Here is a 23,570-nt window from a genome sequence, read left to right as displayed (position 1 = left end):
TATACAGTCATTTCAAATAATGAAAAATTAGAGAAACCTAAATGGTTTATCAAGGGAGCAATTAAAATTTTCATACACCCCACAGATAGAATACAATGCAATAATTAAAATATGGTAATAGAGATTGTAATTGAAAATGTGATAAGAGTAGTTTTTTTAAAGCGAGCTTTTAAATTGTATGTGTAATTTGATTGGAAAGAAATATGTAAAAATGACAAGCAGTTATGATGAGGGTATAGTGGGTAATTCTTTTCCTGTTTTCTTTTTCTTTTTTTTTTTTTTTAAAGAGCTCCTGACTTAGTTATTTTATTTTATTTTATTTTTGGCTGTGTTGGGTCTTCGTTTCTATGCAAGGGCTTTCTCTAGTCGTGGCAAGCAGGGGCCACTCTTCATCGCGGTGCGCGGGCCTTTCACTGTTGCGGCCTCTCTTGTTGCGGAGCACAGGCTCCAGACGCGCAGGCTCAGTAGTTGTGGCTCACGGGCCTAGTCGCTCCGCGGCATGTGGGATCTTCCCAGACCAGGGCTCGAACCCGTGTCCCCTGCATTGGCAGGCAGATTCTCAACCACTGCGCCACCAGGGAAGCCCTCTTTTCGTGTTTTCTATGATTCAGTATAATGCTAGGCTGCATTAATAGAAGTACAGCACACTTAGATCAGGGGAGCTAATAAACCTATGTTTTGAGAAGAGCATGGGCTTTGGAAATGTGTAGATCTGACTTCCAGTTCGGGTTCTACTTACCTAGTATGAGGCCTTGACAGTTGCATAACTACTTTGAACCTCAATTTCTAAATCTGAAAAAAGAGTAGATTTCTTTATGATTGTTGTATGGATTAACAGTAGTAGATGGTAGTTGTTGATAAAAATATTGTTCTTGTCATATCACATCTGAATAATAAGTCAGCTTACAAGCAATCATAAATTTCAATGGCAAACAACTAAGATTTATTTTTCACTTACGTTACTTATTAGCTGTGGATTGGTTGTGGCTGTGCTCTATGTTCTCTCCACTCTAGAATCAAGGCAGACTGGAAAGAAAGATGTTGAAACCCAAGGATAGTTCTTAAAGGTCTGCTCCACAGTGGTACACTTCTACTCATATTTCATTGACCAAGGCATCGGTGGCACTGGGTCATATTCCTCCTGTGGGGATGGGCCAGTACAGAGGGGCAGCAAATATTTTGGAGAAATAGTATGCTATGACAGAGTGTGTTCAATTCTGGCTGTCACTTTAAAAGTGTGATAGACTGGGATATGTCCAGAGGAGAAAGATCAGAATGGTGAGTAATTCTGAAGTCTTGCCTGAAGTACAGTGGCAAGAGTCGATGGAGAGAGAGGGGGCACATTAATGCTGTCTAAAATATTTGAAGAATGGCTATGACTGGATATGCTATATGACATCAGTGGGTGGGAGTTAAAGCATTATATATTTTGATTCAGTGTAAGGGCATAAGGAGGAAGGGAGACAGAAAAGGAAATTGGTGCTTGTTTTAAATACCTTACCTCATTTAAATTTAAAATAATCCTATGAGGGTTTTTGTGTTTGTGTATGTTTATGTTTAAATATTGAAGAAAACAGATTCAGAGTGGATAAGTACCTAAGGTCACATGGCAAATAAGTGGTAAAACCAGTTTGGAATCCAGGTGTATGTGATCTCATCTCTTTCCACTAAACTTTGCTACTCTGTTGGGCTGCAAGCTTTCTTACAATTACACTGTTTATCACCAGTCATCTTCTGCTTGACAAGGTGATAGCTTCTCTTCCCCCATCTCTAAAAGGGTTCAAACAAAGTATAAATGGAAGAATTGAAGGGAAGGTTGAACTCTATCTAGATCAATGGTCTGCAAGCTCATTTGATTATTTGTCCCTTTCAGCAAAATAATTTAGCATACACCATGTATATGTTATATACGTTAAACAATTATATTGATATTGTATATGCTATAAAACACACCAAAAATAGGAGTTAAAAAGTTAAGATTTGACATAAACTTTTAGATATTTTTGTGAATTAGATTTTATGGAAAATCTCAACTTTAGAAATTCTGTTTTACAGGTAGATATTTTTTCCTTTAACCCTGTGGATTGTCTTGTGTACCCACTGAGATGCATACCCCCAACATCAGAGGTCATTGTTTTGGATGATTTGTAAGACTCATTTTTCAGTATGAAGATTCCATGATTCTGTTTGGCCTGAACTTTTCTGAAAGGGATAATGATAGCTTAATTAACCTTTAGGAAAGTTTTTAAATAGTCTTACCTAAGACCAAAACTATAAATTCACTGGCATTCATAGCAAAATTAAACCTGAAAATCAAATAGTGTGAAAGATGCTTTTCCAGGTAAACAGTAGTAACCCCATGAGCATTTATATATAAGAGGATGTAAAAAGGGGTTACTATTAAGTAATAAACCTGATTTCTATGTGTGGCTCAAGAAACAGCCTTGTTATTTTAGTCATATCTTCTCTATCTAAATCTGCGTGTGTGTGTGTCCAAAACTTACTCTACTCATGTATTCTAAAATGAATCTGAAATTTTGCCCAGAGAATAATATTAATTTTGGTACTTGGGAAATTATTTTATCAATAGCACTGTTTTAGAATGGAGCCAGAAATCTAAATCAGGATAAGCCTACTGGACTAAAATCTTTATAGAGACATATCCTCTAAGAAGCAAAAGAAGTTACTTTCATTGCCTGACAGAGGAAACTTTGCTTTTCTACATTCTGGTCCTTGGTTATCTGCCTTTTGCCACGTTGATATTTCATGATTAAGATAACTTTCTGGTTAGTAACTGTTTCTTGGGGATAGAGGTTTTAAGAAAAAACCTTCCCAGATCACAGAAAGCAGAAAAGCAAATGTAGACTTTAAAAGATACTCCTATATTGACATGAAATTGTAGATCAACAGTGTTCTTTTGCATTTCTTTCTCATAGTGATACATTTGTAAGGCTTTTTGACATTTGTGTTTGGTGGTAATTTTGGAGGAAGTGTTGCTTGCAGGCAAATCATCCGAAACAATGATCTCCGATGTTGGGGGTATGCATCTCAGTGGGTACACGAGACAATCCATAGGGATAAAGGAAAAAATATCTACCTGTAAAATAGAAGTTTCTAAAGTTGAGATTTTCCATAAAATCTAATTCTATTTTTGGTGTGTTTTATAGCATATACAATATCAATATAATAGTTTAACATACATAACATATACATGGTATTTGCTAAATTATTTTGCTGAAAGGTACAAATAATCAAATGAGCTTGCAGACCATTGATCTAGATAGAGTTCAACCTTCCTTTCACTTCCTCCATTTATACTTTGTTTGAACCCTTTTAGAGATGGCTTCAGCTCCTTTTTCTGCACCAGTTTAAGTGGCCCACAGGCCAGGAGTTCCTTGGTAATAACTTTCAGTGATCCATTTGTTCTAGAAAATTATCCTGGAAAAAGACAGTTTAAATAATTAAGTTTGGTATTTCTTATTTTCAGTCTTTTGTTCGTTCAACAAACAGTCATTCAGTGCTTCTTTGTGCCAAGCACTGAGGAAATATTAGTGAACAAGAGGGGTATTGACCACTGATTTTAAAAATAGATATAACGTGTATTAAAAGCCAATAGAAATATTGTTGCTCACGGCAGCGCCCTGTAGGAATCCCTGGTCTTCACTGACCTGTGCCTTCCTGCCTGTTCTCTTGCTCTTTTCTCTCTCCCCACCTCCACTTCCCCCCCTTCCTTCTCTCTATTCTCTTCCTTCCCTTCTTGTAACTCCTTTCCTCCTTTGAGATAGTGACCACAGGCCCATTTTGACATCAATTCATCTAAGCATAGGAGAAACTATATATGATATTTATTGTATAAAACTTGGCATGGTATAGTTAGATGGGAGATGATAAAATTCTTAATTTGCCTTCAAGTCCAACTGTCATCTCACCTGTGCAGATCTCAAGGTGTATGTATATGTTTGTTACTTAACTCAGAAGCCATGTATCTTTAAATGGGTTTATATTATTTTAAATAAAATTAATATCAGCATGTTTTTATACAAGTGTGCTTTTTAGATGCAGACATCTATATGATTAGATATTTGGCACATATCTTATTTTTCAGTGTCTTAACTGAGTTGTTACCTAAACTCTAGAATCCGTCCTAGTTAATTAAAGGTGTGTGAATGGCTGGGTTTTTTTGTTTTGTTTTGTTTTGTTTGCTGATGTGTTCTATATTGATGAATTTGAAGGTAATTAAAAATATAATTCTTTTCTTCTTTAGCATCAGACAACAGTCAGCGCTTTCGAGAAACCTGTTTTGCATTTGCATTGACACCACAACAAGTGCAGCAAATCAGTAGTTCCATGTAAGTTGTCTTCGAGTGTAACTTGCAGCTTGACCTTTGAGTCCAGTTTTGTCTATAATAAGTGACTTTTTAAAACAGGGTATTGGATGAGTATTATTGTCATGCAAATATTAGTATTGAAAATATTATTATAGTGTTAGTTACCCTAATAACTGTTAATATTTCTGATAAATTTGAAATACTTTCTGGAGTAACAGTGTCTTTGAATCAGCTTTCCTCTGTATATCTTTAAAATAATTGTAGTTCTTACTCTGTCTTTTCTAGGGATATTTCTGGGACCAAATGTGACTTCACAGTGCAGGTCCAGTTAAGGTACAGTGTTGACTACAGTATATATCCAAAGTTTAAAAGTTAATATTTCTTAAAGATTTAAAAAATCTGCCTAATTTTCAGTAAGTATATTGAAAGTATTGGGTTTAGATGTTTGGGTGAGGGAAAACCTTTTCCTGTCATGATACATCCTAATTACTATCAAAGTTAGATTTTAATGTAGCAAGTGATGTGCCATATATTTAACCATATTTCTCTATTTTGGTTGCCCTTGGTTGGTTGAGAAGCTCCAGCTAATGATATGTTTAAATATGGTGGTCAGCTCTTTAGAAGTACCAAGTTTTATGAAAGCAAAGACCTTATCTGCATGAGTGGCAAACTACTGTAGATAAAGAACTAATACTTAGGTTAAGTCTACAGTGTCTCATGGACTAACAAGAACCAAAATAGTCTAATTTGTTTTGTCCTGTATTTTTAAACCATTAATTTAAATACTCTCTAATTTAGATTCCATGTGAGACATCTCTTGATAGATTTGTAAAGACGAAATTTTACAATTTGGAAAACGAAAATTTTCCAACATGCTACTGCCCATATTCAGTTTCTTTTCTTAGCCCATTTCTTCTAAGAATATCTAAGACATCTTTTATGTTAATATGTCTCTCTCTTGTTGCTTACATAAACCATCTTATGCTGTTCTTTTTACTCAGTGACTATCCTTGTGTAAACCTAAGTGTCCCACAATGTTCTTGTTGCAATAGGGATAGAAGAGGAAATTCAAGACAGTTGTTTTCCTCAACAAGCTGTTTTCCCTATAAAATGGGAAGGATAAGTCAAACAGATAGCCCAGTCTCAATAATCAGATACTAAGTTGTATGTACAGATTATAAATACACTAGGAGATCAGAAAAGAGATGAAAGTACCAGCTCAGTGCTTCATGGAATAATGTGAAAAACTCTGATCTAGGTTCAAAAATAGTGTGATGAAAACTGAGAAAGCAGAGGAGAGGTTGAGTTCTTGGTTTTGGAAGGCACTGACAAAGGTGTTTCTGTGTAAAAGGTACTTTTTCCTCTGTCAGGGGCAGACTATGATAATGACTGAATAAATTAAAGGACTAAAATATGGTGCCTTCATAATTAATTATATATTGCTGTAACATTTTTTACTTCCCTGCCTCAGTAGTTTACATTTTGTTCATACTGATATGTGACTTTGTCCTTTAAAACAGTGGTTTTCAGACTGTTGCTTGGAGCCACTGTTTGGGGGCTACCCTTTGGCTACCATTCCACCTTCTCTCCCCCAACCCCCCCAATTCCCCCACCTGACACACACATATACACACACTCTGAACCAAAGTAATGTGGCTTTGATCTGTTCTACATGTTTGACTTCTGGGTTAGTTTTCATTTGAGGAGAGTATCCTAAGACTAAAATAAAGTTTGAAAACCATAGCTCTAAAGCAAAATATCTAGTTACTATCCTTAGTATTAACGTACGCATGCATTGTTTAAAGCAGTAAAGAGGTATGGTTCACATTCCAAAGGAAGGTTTTCTTTCTAAGATCAATTCAGAGATTCTAAGGGAATCTTGACGGTTAAAAATGGCTTAGCCATCAAATTTATCTCCAGAATTTGATGAATAAAGAACCATTTTGTATTATATTTGGTAATTGTTAGGTGGTTCTTTGTATTTTACTAAATTGTTTTCATCCCCACCCTCCTCACCCACTACAGCAATCCCAGTGTTGTTAAGTTGGGAGCGTATACCTTCCACTATCCTAATTGTAAGTCTTTATCTAAAACATGAAAACAATTTGGTCAGAATTAGGATCAATATTTTCTCTATTAGATTCCTAATCTGTTTTCATTTATCTGTTTCCCCTCCCCACCCCCATGAACTCCTATATAGAAACTTTCTGCTCTTGTTCCCCATTTTTAAAATCTTTTTTTCTCTTTGGTTTGTAAGGGTGATTTAGATTTTCACTTTTTACTTAATTGAATAGGAGTCAACTTGTCATATAAATTATTGCTTTTCTGTAGCTTCAGGCAGCCAGGTTCACGTTTCTAATTTATCTCTGCATTGGAGTAATTGATTTAAAACTTTATGGCATCCTCTTACTGTTGCAAAGTAAAGAACTCGCCTGTAATAGAAGCTTCTGCTGGGGTTAGAGATGATCTTTTGGGCTTTGACATCTGTTTGCTAAGTATATTTTGAGAAAATCTTTGTAGATTAGTAATTCTCAAGCTTTATATGGATCTCTAACCCCTTTGAGAATCTAATGGAAGCTATAGATTGTCCCTGCTTAAAGATGACCATGTATTTATATGTCGTAAAATTTTACATAGAAAATTGTCCCATTTTGTGAACACTCCCTCGCACAGATTGCATGGCCGGCAGATCAAGATGTTGAGAGAAGATGTTTGTGCATGATGAATATTTCACAGAATTCAGAGATAGCGTTCTTCTTAACATGTAACTCAAAGGTGCTGTGAACACTCTGTAAAGTGGAATGAGCCTCAGCTCTATATTGGGAATAAGGAAGTATAATAATCAAGAATAGTTGTCTTAAATGGCAAATTAATAATTTATTTCTTGATCTATGTAAGAATGGAGTGAGAATGAACAAATTATGTAGTTGTCGTTGGTTTTCCCAAAAGATAACGCGTTTAATTTAGAAATAAATGTTTTCATGAGTTTCTAAAATAGTATTCTAAACACATGTGGGTATAATACAATTAATGTTATTATTCAGCATCTTCAGTTTTCAGGGAATAATGGAGTACCTGGGCTTAGTGGACAGAACTTGATCCCAGGGATGGACTTCTAGCATTTTCAGTATAGTCTGCTGAGAACAGACAAAAAAATGTTTCACAGACAAATAAATTTGGGAACTACTATATATTTATATTTCCCTCTTAAAAAGTTAGAGTTATTGTTAGCCTAGCTCTGAGAAGTTCTATATGGAGGAAACTTAATTTAATTTTTTGATTCAAAATTTCTTAAATTTATTCAACCACAGAGCACTTCCCCACCTCCTCCCCCCAAAAACATGCTTGAACAAATGACTGGAAATATTATGAAGACAACTACAGGTTGGTAGTTGTGACCACTGAAACTCTACATTGACAGAATTATTTATTTTGAACCTATTTCAGTACATTTATTCATGTATTTATTCAGGTTTAGTAGTTTTTTGCTGTTGTTATTAAGTTTGACCATCTTTTAGATTAACTATGGAACAAAAATATTAATGTGGTGTCATCCTTTAATAAAGGTAATTAAACTTGTCATTTATTGTTTAGGTTTTGTTTATCAGAAACCAGTTGTCCACAAGAAGATCACTTCCCACCCAATCTTTGTGTGAAAGTGAATACAAAACCTTGCAGCCTTCCAGTAAGTCCCAAAAGCTATTTTTTAAAAAGTGCATTGCCAGCATAGCTAGCAAATAAGTCATCACAGCTGTTGTTAATCATATTTTTTCATTAAGAAAACATCTTTATTTTGGATATATATTCATGTGACTGAGTGAAACACTTGCACCAACTATGTACAATTAACAGCTGTGACATTAGCTATGGAGACATAGTCTAGGAGTTGGGTGTGGTAGCTTTCGTGTTTTACTGAATTTTGGGAAGACGAGATTGTTTCAACAAAACCTCAGATGTATTCGTGTAAGTCTGGAAGCTTGTGGTACAATAGAGATTTGAAGAATGCTGTGCCTTTAACAGAGGAGTGGGGGCTGTTATTGTTCACCTTTAAAATAGTCCTTATATACTTATCCAAGCTCTTTATGAATTCAACCTGATTCTTAAAGTTTAGAGATTTTTAAGTTCTGCCACCAGTATTTTTCTCAGGCTTACTATGAGACTGTATGGTTGTTTAGAGAAACATACAGGAAACTCTTACAAATGTTTGCTTCTCTACTTTTAAATGAAAATTCTCATATTTTCTCATATGTAGTTTGTAGGGTTTTTTTTTAAGGAATGGAAGTTGAAATGATTGTGGAAGTAATAAGTAGAAATAAATTATATTTCATCCTTAGGGTTATCTTCCACCTACTAAAAATGGTGTGGAACCAAAGCGACCCAGCCGACCAATTAATATCACCTCACTTGTCCGATTGTCCACAACTGTACCAAACACCATTGTTGTTTCATGGACTGCAGAAATTGGAAGAGTAAGTAAATTTTTGTTTCTACCAGATTTTTGTATTATAAGGAATGGTTAATCTCCATGGCTACCTGAGCTTGTATGTAAATAAAATGAGTTGCAAAAGGATTTATTTTTGTCTCACAATGAATTTTCAACATGTTCCCATTTAAAAAATGTTTTAAACAGTGTTTTATAACCTGATAACTTTCACTGAGTAGTTTTCATAAACATCTTCCTATGTCATTTCATGTTCATCTGCATGATTTTAAATGGCTACATCATATTCCAGTATGATGTTCCCTGCTGTTGAACATTTATTTGGTTGATTCATTACTATTTCAAAGAACATTTTGAAGACCATCCTAGTAGCTCTAACTTTGCATACATACATGGTAATTTCCTTAGAGTAAATTCCCAGAAGTGGAATTGCTGAGTCAAAGAGCATCAGAATTTAAAGAAATTTTGTGTACATTGGCAGATTACCTTACCAAAAGATGTTGTACAAATTTATTCTCTAACTTTGTGTTTATTCACGTGCCTGTCGACGGATAACATTGAGTTTTATTTTCTTTAAGATCTCTACTAATTTTAATAGGTAAATAGTGGTACCACATTGTTTTAATTAGTACTCCTCTTATTGAGGTTGGACATATTTTATGTTTGTGATTATTCACATTTAAAAATCATATCAATATCTATTTCTCTATTGCTGTTTTTATTGTTTCTGAGTTCTTTATATATTGATTTAACCCTCTTTTACATGTGGCAAATGTTTGTTTCTAGTTTATTGCCCTTTATTTTTATTTAATGTGTAGAAGATTTAAATTATTACGGAGCCAAATCTTAACCAGTTTTGTTTTTCTTTTTTTTAATTTATTTTTTATTGAGTATAGTTGAATTACAGTGTTGTGTTAATTACTGCGGTACATAAAAGTGACTCAGTTATATACATATATATATATATACACACACACACATACATATATACACACACATTCTTTTTCATATTCTTTTCCATTATGGTTTATCACAGGATATTGAATATAGTTCCCTGTACGATACAGTAGGACCTTGTTCTTTATTCATCCTATATATACCACTTTGCATTTGCTAATTCCAAACTCCCACTCCTACCCTCTTCCATTGCCCTCCCCCTTGGCAACCACCAGTCTATTCTCTACGTACCTGATTCTGTTTCTGTTTCATAGATAGGTTCATTTGTGTCATATATTAGATTCTACCTATAAGTGATGTCATATGGCATTGGTCTTTCTCTTTCTTACTTCACTTAGTATGATAATCTCTAGTTGCACAGTTTTGTTTCTTTATAGTCTTTCCAGTCAGCCTCCATCAAGTTTAGTCTGTCTGCCCTTCCCAATCTTACATAAATATTTGTTTATATTTTTTTCTTGACTTTTGAGGTTTCTAGTTTTACCTTTAAATATTTAATCCATTGTGAATTTATGTGTAGTGTGAAATAAAAATTTAATTTTTTAAATAGCCAGTTCTAATACCATTAACTAAACAAATGCTAATTCTGAAGTCACCATTATTATATATTTGCTTTTATTTATCCTGTGTGTGTTCTGAACTTTTCTGTATGGTTTCTTAGCCTAGCATTCTTACCTCTTACTATTGCTGAAGCGTTAGTGAGAGAAATAGTATATTACTCTAGAGTGGTGGCACTGGGGATGGAGATAAATAGGTGGATCTGTAGGAATAAGTGATAGATTAGAAATAGGGGCTAAGAGAAAGGGAGAGGTCAAGGATGACTCCTTGGTTTCTGGCTTGAGTGACAAGGTAAATGAAAATATTACTGAGATAGAGGAAACACTGAAAAAGGACTGAATTTAGGTGCGTTTTGTTTTGCTTTGCTTTGCTTTGAAGGAAGGAGTATTGGAGGACTACATGGAGACAATCATGAGTTCAGTTTTGAAGCTTTTGAGTTTGAGATGCCTTTGAGACATGCTGAAGAGGCAGTTGGGCATATAGGCTCAGAGGACAAGTTTGGGCTAGAGAAAAAAATGAGTCATCTACATATTGGTGGTTACTAGAGCCATAAAAGCAGGCTGACATTGTTTAGGGGAAATGTAACAAGTAAAAAGAAGAGAGCGTTGAACACTTACCATTCTTGAAGAACTATAACTTTTAATACTGGATAGAAGAGAATGAACCTGCAGAGGACATGGGGAAATAGTACTAGAGATGTGGGGCAGAACCGGGGGTGGGTATGAGAAACCAAGGGAAGAGTTTCAAAAAAGAAGGACAGGGACTTCCCTGGTGGCGCAGTGGTTAAGAATTTACCTGCCAATGCAGGGAACACGGGTTTGAGCCCTGGTCCAGGAAGATCCCACATGCCATGGGGCAACTGGGCCCGTGCGCCACAACTACAGAGCCTGTGCTCTAGAGCCTGCGAGCCACAACTGCTGAGGCCCGTGTGCCTAGAGCCCGTGCCCCACAACAAGAGAAGCCACCGCAATGAGAAGCCCGTGTACCGCAATGAAGAGTAGCCCCCACTCAGCTAGAGAAAGCCTGCGTGTAGCAACGAAGACCCAATGCAGCCAAAAATAATAAGTAAATAAAATAAAATAAAATTTATTAAAAAAAAAAAAGGAGATGGTAAGCAGTATTGAACAGATGTTGAGAAGTCAAGCATGTTGAAATCTAAAAAAATACTTTTTGGATTAGAAACATAAAGTTGACTTTAGCATGAGCTGTTTTGGTGGATGGTGGGAGGAGAAGCCCGATTGTGACCAGGCAGAGGTAAGGCAGTGGAGATAGTGAGTTATAGAAGGGTAGCTTTGGAAATAGATACAGCTGAGCTGGAGGGAAAATTGAGATGAGAGTTATTTGTTTGCTTTAATGAGAGAGTGTTAAACAGGTATAAAGGATGATGGCAGGTATCTTCTTGGGAGGAAGAGATTAAATATACACGAGAAAAATAATCAATAGTGAATTTCATTAAGTAACTCATTGTAGCTAGGAGGGACAACTTCTTTATTTAGTGGAATAAAAGGATTGGATGCATGTATATGATTGGTACTGGAGAGATGGTAAGTTCTGATCTGATGAATTCTCTTAAGTCTGTGAGATAGGAAGTGAGAGAGGTCTGCTGAGAGTGAGAGAAGAAATCGGGGCCTTGAGGAGAGTGAAAATGTTGAAAAAGTAATTGCATGGAGTAAGACATATTCCCCTGCATTATTCCCCCAAATCTTTCTGGGAATAAATGAGCTTGCTTTAAAATGTGTATATTAACTTAGAGAGGATTAACTTATTTACAGTATTTAATGTCCTTATTTCAGGAACTGTATGTTTCTCCATTTATTCAAATCCTCTTTCATGTTCCTCAGTAATTTAATAGGTTTCTTCTTAGAAGTATTCCATATTTTTATTGATTTTTGTGTTGTTTATTATTATTACTGCTCTTGTAAATAGATCTTTTTTCTGTTGTATTTTCTAAAAAATGTACTTATTGTTGATTTATTTAAAAGCTAGTTATTGTTGAATATTTACTTAGTACATAAATTCACACATTGGTTCTGATAGCTTTTTAGTAGGTTTCTTGGTATTTCCAAATAGGCAGTTTTGAGTCTGAGATGTATCATTATATGAATAATGATAATCCTAATACTTATGCCATAATTTCTTATTCTTGTTCTCTTGTGCTGTCTAGAACCTTCAGAACAATGTTAAGTAATGTGAGTGCTAGTGGACATACTTGACTTGTTCCTTATGTTAATGAGAATACTAGTGTCACAACATTATTATAATGGCTATTAAGTTTTGATAGAACTTAATTATAGCAATAATATAATCCTATGGTCCTCTTTTTTACTGTATATCTTTGAGAGAAATGGACTTTTAATTTTATCAAAATCCTTTTTTGACATCCATCAAGGTTATATATTTTTTCTTTACCTAATCAATATGTCACTATTAGGTTTTTAAAATCCTTTTAAATGTTTTTTTCTAGTGTACCTTGGGCTCCCTGTTTTTGTCCCCCTTTTTGAAGAGGGTATTGCAGATGTTTTGGGTTTTGTCTGTGTGTGAAAAGTGTATAAACACCAGGGTGTTTACAGTGAACTATGAAAGAAGTCAAACTGGGGGAGAGGAGGGAAATGTAGTTGCTGATATATAGCACTAGAGGAGAGGGGGAAATATTCTTCCATGGGAAGCCTTCCACACCTCAGAAAGAAAACAGTAATCTTCAGTGATTTGAAGGTCTCCCAGGTTAAGATTTGCGTAGACCATGATCTACAAGTTGGAGACCTTCTTTTTGAAATAAAACATTGAAAGAAAATTATTCTTTTCTAAAGCCCAAAAGATAACTGATTAGATTGGTTTTTGATCCTAGTTTTATTCAGCTTGTGAAGATACTCTGAATAGTTCATGTAGGATCTCTTACTGTTTTGGGGATTAATTTCTGTATTATTAGTTGCCATTGAGAAATGTTAGCATTATGTCTTGAAAGGAAATAAATGGAAGAGCTAATGCTATGGTGGTAATCGTCTTACAATATATTATAACTCTATGCAGTCAACATGTACACCTTAAACTTACACAATATTATATGTCAATTATAGCTCAATTTAAAAAATTGTAATATAAGAGAAAAAGAAGAGCTAGTACAGTGCTTGAAGGAAATAAGTGAACTATGTTGTAACTTCCTATCCTACCTCAGAGTAATCACTGCATCTAGCATTTATTAAACTGTCATTGTTTGTAGAGAAGTTATTTAGATACTGGTGTAAAGGGCACTTAATGAGTAGATCATATCTTAATAGTGAAGAAAATGTCCTATAAACTTGATAGACAATTTTGAAGACTTTGAAAAAGCATTTGACAAAAACATGAGTGTAATGCAATATATTTCAGTAGTTGGAGTTAAGTAGTACTTTGAAGGGTTAGCAGGAACAATATATCATCTACCTAGGAGAGATATTATACCACTGTGAAGTTTTGGCGGGGGTTGCTGCTGAATCTCTTTCATGTGATATAAAATTTAATTCCATATTATCGGTACAAGTGGTGTTTGTTAATACCTGACCTTCTTTTTACTTCCTTTTTTTTTATTTCTTATCTGGTTACGTGTTTCAACTAGAGTGAACATACCTTTTCACTGAACTTGTAGTTTCTACTTGACCTCTCCTTAAAAATTTATATAAAGCCTTAGGGTGATTACTAGTTCTGAAGATTCAGGCTGTAAGTATATATAATTATTTCACAGTGTTAATTAGCATTTCTCCAGTTTCTATCATACTTGAACCATTAATCAAATAATAAAGGTGAATAAGGATTTTTTTTCTAAAAGGAACTTTTTAGTTTTATATTAGATTGGTATGTTGTATGTCTAAAATTTGGGTAAGTTTTAAGGTTATTTGTTCCTCATTAATAAATTATGGGATTTATTAATGAAAGTAAATTAGCTTTTAAAAAATGTTTAATTTTTATTTTATATTGGAGTATAGTTGATTTACAATGTTAGTTTCAGGTGTACAGCAAAGTGATTCAAGTTATACATGTACATATATCCATTCTTTTTAAGCTTATTTTCCCATTTAGGTTATTACAGAGTATTGAGCAGAGTTCCCTGTGCTATACAGTAGGTCCTTGTTGATTATCTATTTTATATATAGTAGTGTGCATATGTTAATCCCAGACTCCTAATTTATCCCTCCCAAATTAGCTTTTTTGATACTTCATTTTTTTCCTGGAAAATGTGTAGCATGTGAACATGGATAGGTTTCTGAACTCTAAATGAAAATTTGACCTTCCAGAGGGTATTGTACATATATTCTCTTCTTGCCAAAAGAGGGGGATGCATTTTCCAAAGTGCGAAAGTAACTGAAAGTTGGAATGTACATTGGAAGGTTAGGAGGGTCAAAGCAAATGGTATGTGAAATCAAGAACTATAGAGAACTACACTGGCCTTGGCCATTAGTCCATTGTCCTGACATCCCTACACTTTCCTCTTGATTTCTAGTGCCACCTTTGTCACCAAGCAGGTGCATGATCATGAGCAGATTACATATATTTTTTAAAATTTAAAATTAAAAGCATTTTTGTGTGCCTACATTTCATCAATCCTTTACTTAGAAAGATAGTTGCCCTACCTATCTCTTACAGGCCTTCTTTGAGGTTTAAATGAAGTGGAGAGTATATATTAAGAGTGCGTGTAAAACTGTATGTAGCTAATAAATAGAAGATGGCAATAATTATTTTTCCTTTTGCTTCTTTCCAAATCTCTTGACCTTCCTCTTGATTCCAACACCAAGTGGAAAGTGGACCTTCTCATTTAAATCTCTCTCTTACCCTTCATAAGCCTCAGCCCTCTTTTCTTCCTCTTATCCAGTCATGTACCCTTTACTTTGCCTTGGCTTGTTGATAAACTATTTTCTTTGTCCCCCTTCTCCTAGTACCATCTCTGTGTAGTCCCTCTGCTGGTAATGGATATTCATCTGTTCTTTTGCCAAACCATCAGCTTCTCTTTGAAAATATTTAATATTCCCTCTGCTTGTTGTGATAATAGCCCAAGTAGGGTCTTTTCAAAACTAGTTAAAGGCATAGAGAGAAATTAAATGGTATAAATTAGGATGCCAGTCTGATTTTTTAAATAGCTACTGTTACCTGCTAAATATGTTTTATGATGACTTTGACATCTTACTGGCCTTGGTTTATATTTATTTTTAACAATGTTCTTTACATAAGTGCCTAAATTGATTAACTTCAAGCATCGGTAGTCAGGTAATACAGAAGCATGACAGACCTGGCATTATCTCTTGAAAGTTGCAAAATTAGAACAAGTTCTTTTACTTTTCTACACTTCACTTTCCTCATCCATAAAAATAGGATTACCTCAGCAGCTTTTTGGTTAAGATTAAATGAATTACCATTCATGAAAACACCTAAGATAGTGCTTGGCACACAGTAGGTGTTTTAAACAGGTGTTAATTTTCTTTCCCTATCATTGTGGGATTAAAATAGATGTACCTATTTACTTACGTATGTTGTTTGCTTTCTACTTCTTTTTTTTTTTTTTTTTCCAGAACTATTCCATGGCAGTATATCTTGTAAAACAGTTGTCCTCAACAGTTCTTCTTCAGAGGTTACGAGCAAAGGGAATAAGGAATCCGGATCATTCTAGAGCTTTAAGTACGTATGATAACCTTATTTTATTTATGCAGCTGAACTATTTTGGTAAAGGTTAGAATAGTGTTTTCTCAACTCAAGAAATTTTAGGGTTTATTTTTTTAACTAGAGCTTGTCACAGTGGATTAAAACACTGAAAACTTTGTTTTGTGTAGTTTTAGGGACTTCCCTGGCAGTCCAGCGGTTAAGACTCTGCGCTTCCACTGTGGGGGGCACGGGTTCGATCCCTCATCAGGGAACTAAGAGGCCACACATTGTGTGGCGGGGCCAAAAAAAAAAAAAAAGAGTAGTTTTAATATCTTTGTCATGACGTATATTTTATAATTTATATTTTACTGATCTTAAAATTAACTTTGTAAAGTCAGTACATGAACACAGAAGAATATTTTACCAAAGCTTCGTAAAAATAAATAAATGTTCAGGAATTCTAGGAGATGGAAAGGAAATCTTGGCATATATTTTACAAGAATTATTTTATATTTAAGGTTTATCCAGGAAAAATGTCCAAGAACATGTGATGACAACATCCCTGCATTAACAAAGTAAAAAGAGAGTCAGTGGGGTGGTAGATATAATAATGAAGTAGGTTCTGCTTTTAACCAGTTATGTGACCTTGGAAAGTCAGTCTACTCGTAGTCTGAATCTCTTATTCTTCATCTGTAACAAGAAGTTTATACCACATGATATCTAAAGCTCCTTCAAAATCTAGGTTCTTAGGTAGGAATAGCTAGATGGTTCCTTTTGTCCAGTTGAACTTGAGAGGTAGTAAGGTGCACATTGACTCTTCTGGCCTCAGTGTTTGAGGGTTAAGGCCAGAGGTTGGTGGCCTTTCCAAAGAGGTGAACTAAGTTCTTCCTTTATTCTCTTCTTTGTGAGAGATAGATGGCTTGGGGGATGGGGATGGGCACTTGGAGAACAAAGCTTTTACAGATGGGGGTTCGGTAGCTACCCTTTAAGGATTCTTGATGTGAGTTGATTAATGAAACCCACTATCAGATTTGTAGTTAGGAACATTCTGGTAGAAAGAAACTAAGGTAGTAAGACCACCTTTCCTTTTGCTTCCCTTTGCGAATAGCTTTTATCTCTTTTTCTAACCTGTTTCTATGCCAGATTAAAAGATCCCATTACCTCTGAATATCAGTATACCCTCAAGAGTTCATTGAAGGATTTTTCTGTATTAAAAGCGTCCTTTTAAAATTGCAAATATTCTGAGTCAAGAGGAGCACACTAGTGGCTAATGCCTCTGTAGGCATTCCTTGATAGACAGTGGAGAGCTAGAGGTCTGGTTTGAGGTCTAGGGGAGTGGAAGCACCTTTTGGCAAGGACAAGGAGATGAGTGGGGGATCCTGAAAGAAGAGGAGGGACAGACACCTGCTTTGAAGGAGCACACAAGAGAAGAATTTTTCTTTTTTCACATTCCATTCTTGGTCATTCTCCTGAGAATCTTCATATTTGCCACATAGTGTTAGAATTTCATTTAGTCAGAAAGTATTATGGAATTGTGTGAGCCTGTGTAGAAAAGGTCATACCAAGAAATAAAGCTGAAAGCTGATGAAGCTGTTATGTTGCATAACAATAATAAGGCAAGCTGTCTTTGCTCAAGCTGTAAACTCTTCTCCGCTTGCAGCCGTGGCACCATCTGGAGGGAGAGTGGGAAGGTGAGCCTAGAGTTTTTTTATTTACTAGAACAAACCACTGTTAGCCACTGTTAAGCAGCAAAAGCTACTTAATTCAAAAGCTGTTTATTTCATCTCTAATACATCCTGGAGGTGGAGAGTAGTTGCAGATTGGGTTGGATTTTTGTGGCACTTTGTATCTTATCTTATTGGCTTGGGGAACCAACAAAACTTTAATTTGGATCCTACCAATAAAACATTTGTCATAATTGACTAAAGAACAGATTGTTTGCCTTTATGCTATCTCTAAAGAAATAACTTACCCAACAAATTAATTATGTAATTAAAAGATTGTGTGAAACAACTTGACAGAAGAAAATGTTGGTGGGTTTCTCAGATATTTTTGTAGAATTAAATTACCTACAAATGTGTTCATTGTAAGTCATTCTTAATCTTATCAATGAATTCTACTGGCAAAATTTTATTAGTCAAATCAGACGTTATTCTTGAAATAAAGTCAGAGGTATTTAGACTTTTCACAGAGAAATCCACGCTGATTCGTTTGATTTAGTAGATTTTTGTATTGCGGTTTCCGTCTTTGTGTAGAGTTGTCCCCTCACCACTATCACAAAACAGTCCTTTACTAATTCTTGGTCAAGTTCCTGTCTCCTCTTCTTTTTCCCTTTAGCAATCACTTTAAACCTTGGCCATACTTAAACAATATTCCCCCTCTTTCAACACTGTCAGTGCAAGAAAATTGGTGCTATAAGATGTGACTTCTCTAAATTGCCCATTTCTTCCTTAATGTCACATAACTACTTTTCAACTTATCTTCAGTTGTACCCATCTTTATTTATTCTCTTCAGTCTCAGGAGGAAATGTCCCGTTTCCTGCCCAAAGTTAATTTTTTTATTCATTTATTCTTCTCATTGAAGAAATTGTATTAAGAGTCTACTGTGTTCCAGGCACAGGAGACTGTAGCACTAAACAAAACACATACTGTCTCTGCATCCATCAGAAGTTTGCAGTCCAGTGGGAAAGACAGAATTAAATGATTGTACAGGCCATTAGTGAATTACAGTTGTGACATGTGTCTTAAAGAAGAAAGACGGGGAACTCTGGAGGTAACAGCAGGAGAACATAGTCCTCTCTGGTGCTGTGATGTTTAAGACAAGATTATAAGGATGAGGAGGAGTTAAGCCCCAAGATGGGAGGAGAATATGCCAAGAGACAAGGCCAGTAGAGTTGGAGTGGAGAGAACAAAGGAGGAAAGTGGCCAGAGAGATAGCCATGGGGTGAGTTCATATAGATGATACGAAGACAGATGATAAAAAACCCTTAAAGGATTTTTAAGCAGAGTGGTACGATCAGATATGGGCAATAAAATGTTCACTTAGAAGACTGAATTGAAGGGGAGCTAGGCTGATGTAGTGAGGCCAGTTAGGAACCTGTTGTGCAGATAAGAGATGATGATGTCTTGAACTAAAGTAATGATGATGGAAATAGAAGTTGATGGTTTGAGAGGTGTTAAAGGGGAGAAGTGGTGACTACGTGTGGGGAGTGAAGAAAAAGAAGTGAAGGAGGAGTTCTAGGTTCCTTACTTACTAGGCACCAGCTTACATGGTAGTACCATTTACTGAAATGGGAAACAGTGTTGAAAAGATCCGGTTGCAGGCGCAAGATCAGAGTGCACTCTTGGACTTTTGGTATTTGAGATGTCTATGAGACATACAGATGGAGATGCTCAGAAACAGTATTACGAGGCCTCTCTGCTCACTTATCTGCTCTCTGTCCTGTATTTTCAGTTCCTTCCTCCGCTCTATAGGCTCTTTCTGTCAACCTTCACTGTCGAGTCTTTTTCATCCTTTAGAAAATACAAAAGCAAGCTACTCTCTAGATAGAGATCTGTGTTCCTCCTGTTCTCATCCTAGTTTCTTCAAAGAGTCATCTACACTTTCCTTTCTACCTCCTCACTGCAACCCATTGTGAACATTTAACTCCCATCATTCCACTGAAACTGCTCTTGCAGGTGTCACAAGTGACAATCTGATTACCAGATTTAAAGTTTTATCTTTTCAGTTTATGTCTTAGATATTTTTGCTGCATTTCATACCAACAGCTTTCTCCTTGAAATTCTCATCTCTATTTCTTCTCAATCACTTGCCTTCAATGGATTCTCTTAAGGGTAGTATCCTAAATGTTTGTTTTCCCTGGGTTTTTGTCCTTGTTCTCTACAAGGACATACATACTTTCCCTAGAGATAATCACATTTACTCTTGTGGTTTAAATTAGCACCAACTCCCAAATACATATTTTCATTCCAGACCTTCCCCTGAATTTCAAATGTAGATACACATAGCTAACTGTCTTCACTGAAATATACCACTGGTTCCTCAGATTCAAGTAGTGAAAACTGAACTCACCAAGTTCTATCAGACATAAACCCTAAATATTTCTCAACTCTGTCGAGCTCTCTCTCTCCCTACCATCACTGACCTCATTTAAGCTCTCATATCCTGCCTTTATTTTAAAAACCTATTCTTGAATTATATATTCCTCTCCTTTCTTGGCCCCCCTTTTTATATCTCTCTTCTGGTAGCAATCTAAGTGATTAATACAGATCTAATCTTACCATTTCTTTGCAATCCATGGCTTCCTAACACCAATGGGATAAAAACTCCAACTTTTGTTAGCATGACTTAAACATATAGCTTTCCATGGTGTGGCACCTGCTTATTACTTTCCAGTGTCATCTGTATTCATTCTTCTTCTCATTCTTTTTACTCCAAAAATAATGAATTCTTTTCTTTTCTTCAGTGCTTTGCCCATATTGTTCTCTGTGCCTCACACTTCCCTGTTACCTACTTTGCCTAAATTCTAGTTATCCTTCATGTTTCACTTTTTCCAGGAGGCATCTCAGAACCCCCAGAGTTGATGCATTGACTTTCAGCTAGTTTCCATTACAGCACATTAGAGAAGTATCTTTGCTCTCTACTAGACTATGAGTTCCTTTGGGCAGGAACTTAATCTTATCTTTCTGTGAATTCCTAGTGCTTAGCTCAGGGCCTGGCACATAGTAGATCCTCAGACTTTTGTTAAGTAAACTGATGAAAAGAGATCTTGAGTAAAAGATCACATCTCTGTGCCTCTGTTTTCTTGCTTATAAAATGAAGTATTGGACTTAATATGTTCAATTGTTTCCAGCCTTAAAATTCTAAAAAGGATAGAAATTTTTTTGAAAACCTGGAACAGCACTAATAGAACACTCTGTGGTGATGGAAATGTTCTATATCTGCACTATCCCGTGTGATAGCCACTAGTACTATGTGTCTGTTGAGTACTTGAAATGTGGTAGTGCAACTGAGGAACTGAATTTTAAATTTAATTAAATTTAAATATAGCCACATGTGACTAGTGGCTAACTCTCATAGCACATGACAACAGGGATTTTCAAAGATTAATTTTAAGTGTGGCTAGCTGTATTGTAGGTCATATAGTGAAATACTGTTACGGCTGCAGCTCACAGTGACACAAGAAAACCTGAACTCCTGAAAGACTTACCTGGTGTTGGTTGATGCAGCAGGATGAATATTGATGTCTTATTTTTATTTTTCACTTTCTTATGAAATTTAACATAGTGATTCCACCCCCCACCTTTCTTCTTTTTTTAATTTTGGTTGTGTTTATTCAAGTATAGTTTACAAGCAGTAAAAATTCACCTGTTTAAGTGTACAGTTTGATGAGTTTGACAGGTGTATGCAATCATGAACTAAATGCCACAATCAAAATATGTAACATTCTTCACCCCAGAAAGTTCCCCTGTGGCCCTTTGCATTCTGCCTCATCTCCTTCTCCCAGTTCTTATAACCATTGATGTGATTTCTGTCTCAGTGGTTTTCTCTTTTCCAGAACTTGAAATCCCACAGCATGTAGCCTTTTGTTTCTGGCTTCTTTCACATAGTATAATGCTTTTAGGTTCATTCATGTAGTTTGCTCTTCTTTATTATTGAGTAGTGTTCCATTTATCTGTACTGTAATTTGGTTATCCATTTATCAGTTGATGGACGTTTAGATTGCCTCCAGTTTTTCGTTGTCATGAATAAAGCTGCTAAAACATTTGCAGTTTGCATATGAATATCAGTTTTGTGGACATACGTTTTCATTTCTCTTGGGTAAATACTCAGGACTAGGATTGCTGGGTCACACGATAAATGTATAGAAAAGAGGTTGGCAGTTTCTTATAAAGTGCATATTCCATTTTTGCATTCCCACCAACAAGATTTGAGATTTAGAGTTTTTTCCCCATTCTCTCTAGCAGTTGATATTGTCAGGCTGCTTTGATTTTAGCTATTCTGGTCACTGTGTAGGTGATATGTCATTGTGGTTTTAATATGAACTTTTCTAATGACTAATGATGTTAAGCATCTTTTCATGTGCTTATTTGCCATCCTTATAGCTTCTTTGATGAAATGTCTATTCAACTTTTCCCTCCATTTCTTCTATAGTTTGTGCTTTTTGCATACTATGAAATCTTTGTCCAGCCCAAGGTCACAAACATTTTACTTCTACAAGTTTTATTGTTTTATTCTTAGATTTAGGTCTACAATTTATTTTAAATGAATTTTTGTGTATGATGCAAAGTAAGCTTTAGAGGTTCATTTTCTCCCCATACAGATACCCAGTTCCATAACATTTGTCAAAAATACTAATTTTTCCTCCATTTAATTACCTTGACACCTTTGTCAAAAACCAATTGAGGGCTTCCCTGGTGGCGCAGTGGTTGAGGGTCTGCCTGCCAATGCAGGGGACATGGGTTCGAGCCCTGGTCTGGGAAGATCCCACATGCCACGGAGCAACTAGGCCCGTGAGCCACAATTGCTGAGCCTGCGCGTCTGGAGCTTGTGCTCCGCAACAAGAGAGGCCGCGATAGTGAGAGGCCCGCGCACCGCGATGAGGAGTGGCCCCCACTTGCCGCAACTGGAGAGGGCCCTCGCACAGAAGCAGGGACCCAGCACGGCCATAAATAAATAAATAAATAAAATAAATAAACCCAAAGTTAAAAACAAAAACCAAAACCTGTCATCTTTTAAAAAAAAAAACAAAAAACCAATTGACCATAGATGTATGAATTTATTTCTGGACTCCATTATCTTCCATTGACCTACTTATCTATCCTTATACCAATAACACAGTCTTCATTACTAAAGCTTGATAGTAATTCTTGAAATCAGGTAGTCCTCCAACTTTATTTTTCTTTTTCAGAATTGTTTTGACTAAATACAGTATATTAAAAGGTAATACATAGGGATCAAATAGAGTTTGTTCCAGGAATATTAGGTTCATACAACATTCAAAAATCTATCAATATAATACACCTTCTCATCTCAGCAAACTAAAAAAGAAAAAATCATGTGATCATTTCCATAGATTCAGAAAAAGCAGTTGGTCAAATTCAATATCCATTCATGATAAAACTCAGCAAAATAGAGAGAAGGGGGCTGCTTCAATGTAATAAAGGGTATTTACAAAAAGCCTTTAGCTAACATCATATTTAATGGTAAAAAACTTCATCCCTAAGACTGAGAATAAGGCAAGAATATCTTTCTTAATGCCTCTATTCAACATTGCTCTTAAGATCCTAGTCAGCACAATAAGGCAAGAAAAAAGAAGCATACAGATTAGAAATGAACAATAATTATTGTCTTTATTTGAAGATGACTTCATTGTATAGAAAACATCCCAAAAAATCTACAAAAAAGCTACTAAAGCCAATGTGTGAATTTAGCACGGTTGCAGAATACACGGTCAGTTTATAAAAATTGTATTTCTACTAGCTGTAAACAACTGGAAATTGAAATTCAAATAATAAGAATTTAAAAAATATGAAATACTTAGGAATATGTTACACAAAATATGTGCACGATTTGTATGCTGAAAAATATAAAACATTGGTGAGAGTAATTAAAATAAGACCTGAATAATGAAGAGGTACATCATGTTAATGGATCAGAACACTCAGTATTGTTATTGGAG

At 35.5% G+C, this 23,570-nt stretch overlaps 1 protein-coding gene across 4 annotated transcripts in view; it reads left to right on the top strand.

The window, feature by feature from the left end:
• PIAS1 (protein inhibitor of activated STAT 1) overlaps positions 1 to 23,570 on the top strand; it is a 123,100-nt gene that overhangs the window by 74,091 nt on the left and 25,439 nt on the right. For all 4 annotated transcript variants that reach the window (XR_005018619.1, XM_036841919.1, XM_036841920.1 and 1 more), the window contains exons 3-7: positions 4,265 to 4,349; positions 4,614 to 4,661; positions 7,923 to 8,013; positions 8,663 to 8,797; positions 15,819 to 15,924. Coding sequence is in view for 3 of the 4 variants with exons in the window: in XM_036841919.1 (XP_036697814.1) it covers positions 4,265 to 4,349; positions 4,614 to 4,661; positions 7,923 to 8,013; positions 8,663 to 8,797; positions 15,819 to 15,924 (465 nt within the window). In the remaining variant the exon portion in view is untranslated. The remainder of the gene's footprint in view (positions 1 to 4,264; positions 4,350 to 4,613; positions 4,662 to 7,922; positions 8,014 to 8,662; positions 8,798 to 15,818; positions 15,925 to 23,570) is intronic.

Source organism: Balaenoptera musculus, chromosome 2 (assembly GCF_009873245.2).
Source record: "Balaenoptera musculus isolate JJ_BM4_2016_0621 chromosome 2, mBalMus1.pri.v3, whole genome shotgun sequence".
Classification (NCBI taxonomy): Eukaryota; Metazoa; Chordata; class Mammalia; order Artiodactyla; family Balaenopteridae; genus Balaenoptera; species Balaenoptera musculus.
The sequence above is the reverse complement of the archived record's forward strand: the minus strand, read 5'-3'. Positions and strand labels throughout refer to the sequence as shown.